The sequence below is a fragment of the Hypomesus nipponensis genome, chromosome 27 (assembly GCF_054491055.1).
Source record: "Hypomesus nipponensis isolate SF chromosome 27, ASM5449105v1, whole genome shotgun sequence".
Lineage (NCBI taxonomy): Eukaryota > Metazoa > Chordata > Actinopteri > Osmeriformes > Osmeridae > Hypomesus > Hypomesus nipponensis.
The window spans coordinates 12,858,965-12,873,383 of record NC_140387.1 but is presented as its reverse complement, the minus strand read 5'-3'; the positions used below and the strand labels follow the sequence as shown (position 1 = coordinate 12,873,383).

The window sequence follows — 14,419 nt, the reverse complement described above, 5'->3', positions numbered from 1 at the left end:
CACCATGTAATATTGCGTAATACTGTCCACTCGACACTAAACTGAATCCTGGCCTAATGGCTCAGGGAACACTCATATTCACCAGTACTTGCTTAGGCTACAAATGATTGGTATTTCACTGTGAAATACATTTACATAATAAAAGCCCCACCCACCCATACACACACAAACACACACACTTTCTCTTTCTCCAGTGATGATTATGAAAAGTAGCATGCCTGGCAAGTATGACTGAGAAGTAGTCAGCTCAAACAAGGAGGCCTGTGTGTGCCTGGGCTCTGTGCTAACATGAAGGAGGGCATGAAAGTTGACTCTTTATAGGGTTGTGTGGTTGTGAGGGAGTGTGTACATAGTGACTTGTGCGGGACTGTGCCATGCCTAACTGGCACCCCAGAAGAAACATGTTGAATCTCACCTTTGGAGTGGAAGGAGATGAGGCAGTCACAAAGAGGCCAATTGTCCACCGACTCGTTGAGGATAACCTCCTCCTCAAAAGTGACCACTGTGATGTACTTGAACAGACACAGGCGCTCCAAGATCTCCTTCATGGGTTTAGACTTGGACTTCTTGGACATAGCACAAATGCCAACCACAATCTGTCTCTCTGGGGGCTAGGGCAGAGAACCACACATACATTTTTGGGAGAGGGGGTGGCTAACAAGTAGAAAAGTGCAAGGTGGTTCTATCTATTCATAGTTCACATCTCACTGGGATCCAGTGAATTGGACTGTGTCAGAGACTTTATAACCAGCCTAATGCTTTCACATGCTCTGCTGGCTTACGGTTCCAACAAGCACAAGCAAGGAAGGGGAGCTATCTGAGACTGCTATCAGAGCACTTTGCTATCAGAGCACCTTGTTACTCCAACAGATATGTTACTCTCAGAACTAGGTCAGTTCATAGTTGACTGTCTGCAGCCCTGGACAGCTGTTGGCATCACCACCCATCAGTCAACGTTGATGCCAACAGTCATGGATGCCATTGTATTCATGGAGGTCTCAAACACAGTAGTGTCAAAATAGTGTCAAAATCAAAACAAGGAAACGTAATTTTGTTGATGCAGGAGTTTTGGGATGTAAATGTTATCTAACAATAAAAGGTAGGAATCTTTCTGTGCCTGTCTCTGTCTGCCTGTGGCTTTATTATTTTGGGAACCGGGAACTGTATGAAGTTGGTGCCTGGCAGGTGTATTGCTCAGGACCCAATGACGCGCTGTGTCGTTTGGTCAAGTGGTTTAGATGACTGGTTAATGAGAAATAAACGCGTTTGTTGCCATGTTGAGCTGCACTAAGTAATGGAGCCATAGATCACTCAAATATGGCATCATGGAAGGAGGCCATATGCTCTAGGACTCCACCCGTTTGCCAGATAACAAAAGTATTTCATTAAAACGGGCACTGCATTTGTAATAATAATGATCACAGTAACAGAATAATATGCACAAATAACATACTGTACCACCACCATGCCACAAGGAAATTGAAGATTAAACACCATCTTGCAATTCTCATGTATTTCTTATTGCTAGTGAGACATCATTGCTTCGTGGCATAACAGACCACTACAATCTACAATAACCAAGGGGAGATCTTTGGTGGACTCACCGAGTCGTACATCTCGTCCTCATCTTCCTCTTCCTCCACGTTCTCGTAAAGGCAATCGTAGCCCATTACCCTGCCATGGTCCAGCAGCTCCTCCCCCTCTGCATCATCACAGCCCACAAAGAATCGCGGGTGCTCATTTGCATCCAATGGATCGCCTCCTCCAGCCGACATTGCCAGGGCTGAGAAGAACACCCTGGGGTAGAGGCAGGGACAACTGCTGCTTCTATGGTTCCTCCTTTTTCCGCAAGTCTGCCTGTACGTGTGCCTTCTTCCCCCTTACCCCCACCCTGACACTCCCAAACTTTTATTCTAAACCTCCCATCTTTCTGCACCCTATACATACAAGGTGTTACGGTCCTTATTTGTAAAAAAAAAAATTATCACAAAAAAAAAGTCCTGGCTTTTTGACCCTACCCCTGGGATAGCCTCTGCCCTGACCAAAATGGTGTCCTCCAGAGAGAGAATCGAGTGGTAGGGTGATTATTGTAATGTGTTGGTTAAAGGAGTTTATTCCCAGAGCATGTCCAGCACTAGTTCAGTGTAGTGCTCAATTGTGCCAGTTAAAGGGTCATTTTCCTCAGCCTCATTGCCTTCTGTCCTGGACTTGCTCCCCGAGGCTCAGCATGGTTTTGTCCTCAGCCTATCCTGTAAAGAAAATGCACACATTCAGTTTAAATGTAGTTTCTTCAAAAGCCCTGACATTGTTAGCTTTTTGAATAAACTACAGTTTTAATCAAAGTTTAAAAGAGTGTGTAGTGCTCACATTGTGACTATGTATGTCCATGTCATTTGCAGACAAAAACACAGTAATAGGGTGATTAAACAACCATTTTGAATTCATGACAATAAATCCAATTTGAAACAGAAGACTACATCTAACTACAATTTAGGCTATATTCATGTAAGACAGCAAAATAATTGCTAAGGCATTAGTTATAAAGTTATACCGTAGATATAGAATGTTTGTTGTTTTAGTTTAAGGGTGCACATGAAAGTATGCAACAAAGACAACAACTTTGAGCAATGATAAAACAGTGACAGAGACACATGCGTGTGTGACAGATTCAGCCAGAGGAAGGTCAGAACTCAAAGAACATGACGTTATGCGTGTGCTGAACAACTATGCTGAACAGGCTCAGGATGAGAGAGCCTATGGAGGGGTTTTCTTCCACTAAGGGACTTATCGGGTGGAGCTGGAATAATCCTCATGTCAGCACAAGGCAGCAGGCTCGGAATTCCACTTCAGTTCAAATAAAATGGAGGTTTTTTTCTGCCCGAGACACTAATGAATAGGGTCACCGACAGCAGACAAACAAGAAGTGGCAGAGGGAGATGATGAGCGGAAAGGAAGCAAGAGCAGCTTGAGTTAAAAGTGGTAATTGATTGCAAAACCAATTTTACCAGGTCATAGTTGAATAACGACAGTTCGGTGGGTAAAATGGACATACAGTGAACCTCACAGTCCATTAACACCTCTTTCTTATCTAAATCTCACAACTTGAAACTGCAGCTGTAAAACGATCGCTTTTGAAAAAGCGTACTTGTGACGTCACAAATATAGCATCATCTTTGTCACGCCCCAACATTTACCTACAGACCAGCCCTCTGGTGTTCTGGCCCAGGATCTCAGACACTAGTTTAGCTGTGCGCTGCTATGTGTACGTCCACGTGAACAACAAAGGAGAAAGTTTTAAAGTTTTTAAAGTATATTGAAAATGGACCATCGTAAATGCAGTGTTCCAGGCTGTACTTGGAATGCTGACACTTTTCATAATCTTCCCAAGGAACCAGACACTCGCAGGCATGGCTGATGTTTGTCTATGAGAAGATCCATGTGAAGTTCAACACTCATTTATTCCTTTGCTCAAATTAGGGCTGGGCAATATGACGGTATATACCGTGCGACGGTAGAAATGTGTCTACAGGGAGAGATTTGCCTATACCGTTTCAACCGTGGTATACTCTTATACTATATTTTTGTATTACACGTGTCAATTAAATGTCTGGTTGTTGTATTGTATACAGGGCTCAACATTAACTTTTTGAGGCATTTGTCCTTTGGACAAGTACATTAACATTTCACTTGTCCATACACAAAAGTCAATTGTTCGGGTAAAGATTTATCATTTTATATATATTTTTAAAATGGTGTTGATGTTTCTAGTTTGCTAGCGTCGGCAGTGGTGTACCTAGCAAGCTTTAGCAGCATTTGTATCGGTTAAATGTATGTAGTTAAATATCAGCTAATATTCTACTGTAAAGTAGGCTACACCAGTGGTGATTTTAGACCCTTTTTAGATTTTAGACCCTTTTTTAGGGGCGCTCAAGCAAGTGTCCTTGCATCGGAATGGCATTGTGACGGCAAACCGGACAGCTTTTGGCACCCAGACAGTTTTTGGCATGACAGCTCCATTTGAAAAACTGTTTAATGGTCTAGCTCCACAATTCAGAACTACATAATTCATTGTCTTTGTTTTGTGTTTAAGCAATACATCATTAAAAAAAATGGGAGTTAAGACAAAAATTCACTTTAGAGCAGGGGTATCAAATTCAATTTAGTTAAGGGGCCACATACTGCCCAGTTTGATTTTAGAGTCTTTTTTTTCAAGACTGTCTGTATGAACTGTATGAAATAAATAATGTATATATTTCTCCAGTCAGTAACAAAACACAAAGAGCACAAAAATAAAGGAGGACAACTATGTGTCTGAAAGTATTTAGGCAAATCAAAGTTCAACGTAACCAGTGTGATCTTACTGTATGGTTCTCAGTAGCTCACAGGTTTTTTGCAAGGAAAATCAGCATATCAACTTTTGCTGGTTTTAAGGACGAGCGAGTGCAAGTCACTATATTCCCTCCAGTGCTAAACAGACGCTCTGAGGGGAAACTTGTGGCTGGTACTAGGGCTGAACTAAAAAATATATAATTTAAAAGAAAAGGTGTTATTGGTTTCCCTTTTGTTGTTGTTTTTTTTTTGCACACGGCACAAGCACAATTGGCTGCCGAACTACAAACTCTGCCATAGCCTACTTTGTCGGTGTTATTAGTCAAAATGGCAAAGAAATCTGTGGTATGACATCCTTTCATTAAAAGTACATTAGGGCTGCAACAACTAATCGATTACAATTGATTTAGGGCTGCTACTAACGATTATTTTAGTAATCGATTAATCTGTCGATTCTTTTTTTTTTGTTGATTAATCGATGAATCTGATAAAAAAAAAAAAACATTAATTTCCAACCCTTTATTCAAAAACAGAACTGACAGTGCAAATTCACAGCGCAAAACATCTTCAGAATGTGCACAAAAAGGCATACAATTTTGAAAAAGTTATTAATATTAGCGTGGATTTAATGCTGTTTTCAGAGATGAGCAATTTATTTGAGTTTTGTTTAAAACATTTTTGAAAATTGAAAGGTTGTGGAAGTAGACTAGACTTTTAGAAACATTTGCAGTTTGTCGTATTACCAGACTTGGTATACTATAGGCACCTGTTTGTTTACTACACCAATTTTCACCAAACATTTCTCTGCTCTTTGTCGGATTTCAAAAAGCCAAACAACTTCCAAATAACTGAAGGAGACAAACCCTTTTTATCAATAATTTCTTCATTGGTAGTTGCTTCCTCGCCATGGCTATCGCTGCCACTGTTTCCGACAATAAGACAATTTTTCCGGGGTTAACATTAGCTACTCCACTCGAGGTGCTTGTATATTTTAGTGAGCGTAAGCTACCATTTTTCCGCAACTTTCTGCTGCATCACAGAAATTAAATGGACTGCTGTTCCTAATTATTCTCTATCGACATTATCGATATTATTGAAAATGAATTCATGTTACGATATCTTTATTGAGGGAAGTCATTACTTCGATAATTATTTTTATCGATTTATCGACCAGCCCTATCGCACATGCAACCCAATTTCACGCTAGGCGACTAAAAATTATCTTTAATTAGCCAATGGATAGTAAAAAAATATATTTCCCTCACCTGTGACTAAGTTAGAGACAAATAATAAGTTTAGCGCAGATTTAAATGACGCACCATTGCTTTACTGCGAGTTAACTTGATTGGCTGCTATGACAACAGACGCACAATTAGTTATTGCTGATTGTTCGACTGCATGTCAGAGAATAGCACAGACACGCTTCACACCGCAAGCGGGCACGGACCCCACTCGACAGAAAAGGGGGAGAAAGAAAAAAGAGACATTCTATAGCAAGGGTCCCCAAACTTTTTTCTGAAAGGCCCAGATAATTTTTCCTTTCTTTAATGTGTGCCCGGTCAGTCTGTAACAGAAAATGACATGGGCTGGAGCAAGGCCATAGCCATGGAGTCAACATTGGGGGGGAGGAAATCAGATGGGGAGTCTGAGGATCCCGCCCTGAGAACTTTTATTTTATTTTATTAATTTATTATAATATTTGGTTGCCTGTCGTAGTGTAGCACATTCATATTTTATTTATATTGTTATATCAATATATTGGGGGGGGGATTTTGACCAGATTTGAATATTGGGGCGGATTATGATTACAGCCCTGCGCTACAGAGAATACCAGTATTATTGTGGAGATTTTAAACGTATTCATTATGCTAGATTAGTTTATTATTTTGTTATGCACCGTACATCTGTACAAATCAGATGCATTTTTACTATCGCATTGACCTTTTTTCATATTCATTGCTATTGAAATCAAAACATTTACTTGCTTTTGCATATTTATCAGTGTAAACTTTATTTGTATTTTTTATAAAACATTTGTCTGGCATTGTTCAGAGGGCCGGTCCAAATGCGTTGGCTGGCCGTAGTTTGGGGACCCCTTGTCTATAGTTCTTGCTAATTTAAATTAAAGAGGCTGTGAAACTGAAAGGGAGTTTTAAGTTCATCACACCACAGAAGAATACGTTGTTAACTACCCATCCAAATTCAAATGGAAAAAGTATTTGAAATCGTGAGAAAATTGTCTTTTCTGCTTGATACTGGGAGGGCGACACGCCGCCCCCTACGTGGAAGGCACTGCCTCTCAATACCTACGACCCGGATAATGGAAGCTACGGCAAGTGAACGGAGGAGCCATTCAATGATCTGACGTAGATAGGTGGCTGTAACGTAGATAGGTTGGGTTTTGCCCCACCTATACAAAACCTGAGCTGAAAACGAGTGAGAAACGTGTGAGTTCAACGGTCTCACTCCACATTTCAGTGCAACAAAGTTTTCACGCTTTGCACATGCTTTCAGCAACTCATTTCCCATGTATATAAGTAGAAGTAAATCATGGCATTTGCTGTAGAGCTTCTTTAAGTTAACTGGTGACCCTGCTAGCTAAATTGCACGTGGCTGTTGATTCAATAGCGATTGCTGAACGCCCTTGCTCACATTTGTATTTTAGGTGCATTATTATGCTGAAGTAGTTACACTGCATTAAGATAATGTAATTAATAGTGGGTTAATTGTTATAATTTTCTACAGAATGCTTAGCCTATATGTCAAGATATTAAGAAATTAAGCAGACAGTGTACACGTGCTTTAGAGTAGCCTACCTTAATTGATAGTAAACTATTACATTAACCTGCTCCGAAATGTAGTGAACTTCGTTTCCGAATCATAACGCTATTATTCATTACTTATTTTTCAGATGATTTTGTTAAAATATTTCTCTAAGAAAAGGAAGACACCTGATGATGAAGATAACCGGTTAGCCTAACGGTGCGTTCACACTGCAGCGGGGCGGGCAGAGCGGGGCGTCGGCTTCCCATTCATTTTCAATGAAACCAGGCGTTGACGCCCGCGTAGGGCATTGTGGGAAGGCGAGCGGGGCGGCGACGCTCGCGTAGGGCATTGTGGGAAGGCGAGCGGGGCGGCGAAAGTTGGATTTTCTCAACTTAATGTAAATGAGGAGCGTGAAAACGCCAGCGATGGCCAATCGGGTTGGTTTCTTGTAACGTAGCAACTATTGCTCATGGTAAACATTTCTAGGTTTGACAATTTCAAGATGGAAGAGCAACTCATTGTATGTGTGTCTTCATAACCAGTATTGTATGATACGTCTATGTTCGATTACAGAGACGTAAACAAAAAAAATTATGCCTGGCGCAGGGTTGCTGAGGTTGTCGGCGTCCTTGGTGTGTTGTATTTTGTACTTTAATTCAGTTTCTTCACATTACGTAACTTTCTTCTGTGCTAGCTGCATAGTCTAGCTAGCTCACCCGGCACATGATTGACATTCAACGCTGAAATGCTGGCTGGCGGCCACTCGCTATCGATACAGCGAATGTGTAGTGGCAAGTCATAATCTAGCGATTGATTTGCAGAGATTTCGAGTAATATAATAAAAGGTTACACATGTCAACGTTAATGTCTGATGCATCTTTTTTTCCAGCCGGAACAGACCCGTTACAAAGAGTGCGGGTGGCATTTAATCTTTCACTCGGCCTAAAAAAAGTGTGGAAAAAGATAACCTATTGTGTGCTGAAGATAAGATCATGTCAGATCTAGAATGCGTATCGCATTTTTGCTTAATGTGTGTAAAAGTTGTATTTTGTCTGCACATTTGCCATGACATTATACAAACTACAATAGAGATTTAAGAGAACTACAGCTCTGAATGAATCTGTCTGACACGCCCCCAAGCGTGGTGCACTGTGGGAAGGCCGGCGGTGCTGAGCGGTAAAAAAAAGTCTGCAGTGTGAACGCACCGTAAGTTCACATAACCTAGCTAATTTGCATTGGGGGGTTTTTCCGCCCACAATGCTTTAAAAATAAATTCTGGAGAAAACACAAGTGGTGGCTTCTACCACATGTTATTACTGGTTGCCTGATGACATATTAGACAGGTGACAGAAGCAGACAGGCAGGAGTAGTGCTGGTGGTGGATAGAGGAGGAGACCAGAGTGAAGCACAAGATCAGAGTGAAGTGCAAGTACAGAGTGAAGCAGCAGAGCACAATGTAAAAGGAGAGAGGGCAGAAGAGAGGAGAGTGGAGGAGGAGAAGATGATGGCGGCATTGTGTGTGAATAAATATATTTGTTTGTGTTGCAGCAAAGTGTCAGTTACGTTTCATAGGTAAAACATTTGCGGCAGCGGGGCTGGGAATGATGGAAAGGAGTGTATGTCCAGCTTCAGGGACAGGGTGGGTTTCCCTATTGGAAGACGAGTATAAAGAGGAGAGATTAGCTCTAGGTAAACTTTCTGGTGTTAATCGATGTCAAAAAGTTACATTTAGGAAGGATAAAAATGTCACAGGGATTTTTCTGTATTTGGGCATCAGCTAATTCTGTCCAGTTGTTTACCATCATAGCTAGCTGATTAAGTACTCGTCTTCCTTTACATCCGTTTACACAGGTGAAGACGAGAACTGTATTGGGTGAATTTCGTGAGACATGCTAATGCTAGTAGCTAGCGGTCGTTTCAAGCCTGAATGTCACAAATCTTTGTAGCTCTAATGTAGTATTTTTTTGTACATTCGGTAGCTTCCTTCTGTAGTAAGATTCGAAAGTTCTACCACATTTAACATTGGTATATTGATATGGAAATTCCTTCAATATGACTAAGTTCACTGTAAATCTGGTTAGTCGCATAACAGTACAGTACCTGGGCATGATTGCGAGTCTGACTTCAAAACATGAAACCAAACTATCAGGTTTAGCTACTACTAGTACTGCTACTACTTGCTAGTCCAAGTAGCATTGCTAACATCGTTAGCCAGGACGAGCTGGATGACCCCAACAGCCTCGATAATCCTTTTCAATGTAAACATTACATGATTATTTTAGCAAATAAGCACACATGAGTATGACCAACCTTCGGGTATGCTGTTTATGATCGGGTAATTAGTCCCAACGGTCCTTAACTGTACAGTTTGCCTACAGCACGGGGTTTGCTAGCAATAAAAAAAATCTGCACCAGCAACCTGATAACGTCATTGGTCTAGAGTCGTCACTGAAAGGGGCGGGAAGAATCGTCCTGCAAAATAGATGGGCTGCACATGACAATGAAGTGAAGTAGATGCTGTTGCACATATTTGGGCTACTTTGAGAATGTAAATTGGATGGTAAAATGTGATTAATAATGAGGAGACAGGAGCTGTCATGTCATCAGAATGAACTAAAAACGGCTGTGTCCACAGGGGCGCCGCCAGGAATTGTGGGCCCCATGACAAAAAAATCTAATTGGACCCCCTCTGCGCAGCTGGGTTTCACCACAAATATAGGACCTAACTGTCCCATCAAAAGCTATACATAACTCTAATTAAAGGCTTGCAACTGTCTTGTTTCTTGTAGTTCAATACTCATACTAGTACAATATTTACTGCTGGTGATTTGTAAATACCGAGGTGAAGTTAGTTTAATATTCGACATTCTCTCACATTCGGAAGACGATACTTTGCAGCGTCACGTTAGGGACCGGGTGAAAACTACCCATACAATTTCGATTTTTTAAACTTTTATAATATTTTTATGAATATAAAACTTCAAACGAACAGCAGAGTATTCCAACAATGTCTGTATACTTCCACAGCCTTTACTTTCTAATATATATTTTTTAATTATAGAAAATCGCTTATCTCTGAAATTAGCATGAAATCCTCACTAATCTCAATAACCTTTTCAAACTTGTGTCAAAAAATTTCAAATATACACTATATTATTCTAATAATGTCTGACCAACTTCCACACCCTTTACTTTTTTAACAATGTTTTTAAAAGAATGATAGAAAATCGCTAATCTCAGAAAATAGCATGAAATCTTCACTGACTTTTTCAGATTTGTGTCAAAAAATCTCAAATATACTTTTGACACAAATGAACTCCTCACGGATGACTGAGCACCTCACCCTATCTCTAAGGGAGACACCAGCCACCCTTCTGAGGAAACCCATTTCAGCCACTAGTACTCGCGACCTAGTTCTTTTGGTTATTACCCAACTTTCATGACCATAGGTGAGGGTCGGAACTAGATTTGACCGGTAGATTGACATCTTTGCCTTCCGGCTCAATGATGCGATAGTGCAAAAGCAATATCACCCCCGCTGCACAGATTCTCCGGCCAACCTCCGGCTCCATGCTCCCCTCACTCGCGAACAAGACACTGAGGTACTTGAACTCTTTCACTTAGGGTAAGAACTCATTCCCTACCCGGAGTAAGCACTCCATTGGTTTCCTGAGAACCATGGCCTCAGATTTAGAGCTGCTGATCCTCATCCAAGCCGCTTCAAATTCAACTACGAAATGATCCAGTGAGTGCTGAAGGTCACGGACTGATGATGACAGGAAGACCACATCATCTGCATAAAGTAGCATTGGAATCCCCAGCCCACCGAACTGCAACCCTTCCCCACCCCGAATACAGCTCAATATTCTGTCCAGAAAATATCACAAACAGGAGTGGTGACAAAGCACAGCCCTTGCGGAGACCAACCCCCACACGGAACAAACTCAACTTTATGCCAAGGACCCAGACACAACTCTCGCTTTGGATGTACAGGGATTGGATCGCCCAAGAAGAGCAAGAATCCCCGGGCTTTGCCACTGTGGAGTTGTTTGACTACCTCAGTGACTACCTTAGAGGTTGCATTTCTCCATTGCGGCTTCAGCAATGGTGGATTTGAACATTGCCCACTCCAGTTCAATGCCCCCAACCTCCGCAGGGATACCTGAGAAACTGGAGGTGTGAGTTGAAGATCTTGCGAAAAGGGGCCTCTTCCAAACGGTACTATCTCACCTGTACTACTTGATTGGGTTTACCAGGTCTTTCCAGAGTCTTCCCCCACCCCCTGACCCAACTCACCACAACATGGTGATAGGTTGAAAACTCCAAAACATACAACCTCAGATCCGACAACATGATGACAAAATCAATCATCGACCTTTGGCCTAGGGTGCTCTGGTACCATGTACACTTATGAGCATCCTCATGTTCGACCACAGTGTTTGTTATAGATAATCCATGACTAGCACAGATATACAACAAACACCCATTCGGGTTCAGATCAGGGAGGCCTTTCCTCCTAATCATACCTCTCCATGTGTCTCTGTCATATTCCATGTACTCGTTGAAGTCTCCCAGCAGCACAAGGGAGTCCCCCACTGGGGCCCTAAAAAGGCAAAATACTCCGATCTTCTGTTCGGTCCATATGCACAGACAACAACATGCCCCCACAACCCATAGGCGTAGGGAGGCAACCCGCTCGTCCACCAGGGTTGCTTCCCGCCTCCTCCAACTCCAACAAATGCATCAGGCTACTGAGCATTTGTGTATATGGTTTCTCTTACCTGGAACATACTTCATTTTCTATTCTAGGGTGGCTGGTGCTGTCTTGGCGTTTAGGGCTACATCAAAAACTCTTTAGTTTGCTTAACTGCACTAAATTACACTGGTGGGGACCTCACCCATACTGTTATTGTAACTGTTATTTGTCGCTTTGCATTCTCTAATTATACTTTCTTCTCTCTGTTGTCCATCTAACCTCCCCTGTGGTGTGGGGGGGTTTAGCTGTCAACATCGGCCTGGTTGCTGGTGTGACAATGTTGGACATTGTCCCCAAGTGGACTTTGGTCTCCTAAGACGGACCACACAGAGTTCCTGGTCCCTTCCTGTCCATCTCGCTGGCTGTCCTCTGATGCATTTGGTGGAAAGCATATTGGTGCAAATACACGTTGGTTATGCTGTCACAATCAAATCACAGACTAGCTCCCGGTTGACCTGCAGCTGTGTGACCATTGGTCAGAATTTAGTTTAGCACAGCTTTAATGCTGTTTTCAGAGATTAGCAATTTATTTCCCCCCAAAAAGATTGAAAAAGTAAAGGGTGTGGAACCAGACATTATTAGAATAATCTGGTGTATATTTGACATTTTTCAGTACAATTTTGAGATTATCGAGGATTTCCTGCTATTTTCAGAGATTAGCAATTTTCTATCATTTTTCTAAAAACGTATTTGAAAATGTAGGGGGTGTGAAAGTAGGCCAGACATGATTAGAAAAATCTGGTGTATATTTCAGATTTTCAGTCTGAAAAAGTTATTGAGATTAGTTAAGATTTCATGCCATTTTCAGAGATTAGCAATTTTCTATCATAAAAAAAAACATTCTTGAAAATGTAAAGGGTTTGGAAGTAGACCAGACATTATTAGAATAATCTGGTGACAGTTTGAGTTTTTATAGCCATAGAAATATAATGAAACACATACATTTTCTAAATTGTATGGTTTAGTTTGCACCCGGTCCCTAACTCGACCCGTCAAAGTAGTATCTTCCGAATGTTGAATGTCTAATATGAAACTAACTTCACCTCGCTTTTGTAAATGCAAGTCTGCATGTGTACATCATCATCATCTCTGCTGGCCTCCCTATCCCTGTCAGTCAAATCTGCTAGCCACAAACCTGGGTCAACATCCTTTTTATGACTTCTGTGTTCTTCCACCATGCATCTCTCATCCTCATCATCACTGTAACTTTCTTTCCCTTTTACTGTTCTTCAACACTTCTTCCTCCTTCTAGCTCTACCTGAGAGGGGCCTGGATCTGTAGGATGGACACAAAGCATGTGATATATACATATATACTGTGATATATACAGTATATATAAAAATATGCCATATACCAATAGATGACACTAACACTACAGAACATTCACCCATATTACGTACAGTTCTGTATCACCACCACTTCATTACTTACATTAGATCCAATAGATTTTTTGGTCTGTGTGTGCAAGCTTCTCAAATAAATTGCCCTTCATGATGGTAATAATAAAGTCTGTATCTATAGCTGCCATCATTCAATCTAAATGAACATATCAAACTGGATTATTTTTATATTGAGCACTCCACCCAGCTGCTTGTCCAAGCACTTGTCCTCTCCAAGTTGGACTACTGCAACTCGCTGCTCGCCAGTCTCCCAGCATGAGCAATCCGCCCTCTTCAGAGGATTCAGAACGCAGCGGCCCGCCTGGTCTACAATCTACCCAGACGCTCCCATGTTACCCCACTCCTCATGTCCCTCCACTGGCTACCCATCATGGCCCACATCTGATTCAAGACCCTGGTGCTGACCTTCCGAGCAGTAAACGGGACTGCACCCAACTACATCAAGTCTCTCCTGCAGCCTTACACCCCCATCCGCCACCTACGGTCTTCTTCAGACAACCACCTGGTGGTCCCACTGCTCAAGACCGCTCGGTCCCAACACAAGCTCTTCTAATTGTAACTTGCTCAACTACATGCTCTTATGGTTCTTCCCTTCGGCACTTATTTTTTGGTTGTTCACAATGTGTGCTTCTTGTTTTGGCTACCCGCGATGCTTTGGGGCTATCTTGCTATGGTAAAAAGGCCGTCATGGAGAGTGGTTTCCAGTTGACGACCAGGTCCAGCGTTGGCAGACCGACGACCAGGCAGGTGCTGACAGCTCAAACCCCCCACACCACAGGGGATGTGTGGAGGGGGGACAGAGAGAGGAGAGCAGGGATTAGAGAATGCCAGGAGCAGCTAACAGTTACAGTTATAATAGAATGAGATCCCCACCGGTCAAGTGTGGACTAGTGTAGAAATTTAACAGAGCAAAAAAGGGTATTTGATGCAGCCCCACACATCAAGACAGCGACAGCCCCCCTTGGTTGGAACATGAAATCTGTTCCAGGTGAAAGAACTCTTAAAAAGGTTATACTTTTTAATAAGAATGAAAATCGATTGTCTCCAACTAGTAACAGAAACTATAACAGTAACAATATACAGCAACGGAAACTATAACAGTAACAATATACAGTAACAGGTTTACTTTATTTGTAACATCTAGTTGTAACATCTAGATGGGACAATG

General features: G+C 41.8%; 1 protein-coding gene across 10 annotated transcripts in view; it reads right to left on the bottom strand.

The window, feature by feature from the left end:
- ppip5k2 (diphosphoinositol pentakisphosphate kinase 2) overlaps positions 1 to 14,133 on the bottom strand; it is a 64,156-nt gene extending 50,023 nt beyond the window's left edge. For 8 of the 10 annotated variants that reach the window (XM_084694045.1, XM_084694049.1, XM_084694050.1 and 5 more), the window contains exons 1-3: positions 9,406 to 9,559; positions 1,605 to 2,249; positions 416 to 611 (exon numbers count right to left, since the gene is read on the bottom strand). In XM_084694045.1, coding sequence (XP_084550171.1) covers positions 416 to 611; positions 1,605 to 1,775 — 367 coding nt within the window. In that variant the 5' untranslated portion in view covers positions 1,776 to 2,249; positions 9,406 to 9,559. Of the gene's footprint in view, positions 1 to 415; positions 612 to 1,604; positions 2,250 to 9,195; positions 9,214 to 9,405; positions 9,560 to 13,895 lie in introns of those variants that run through there. The other 2 variants (XM_084694046.1, XM_084694047.1) reach the window with 2 other exon arrangements.
- Between the last annotated feature and the right edge of the window lie 286 nt (positions 14,134 to 14,419).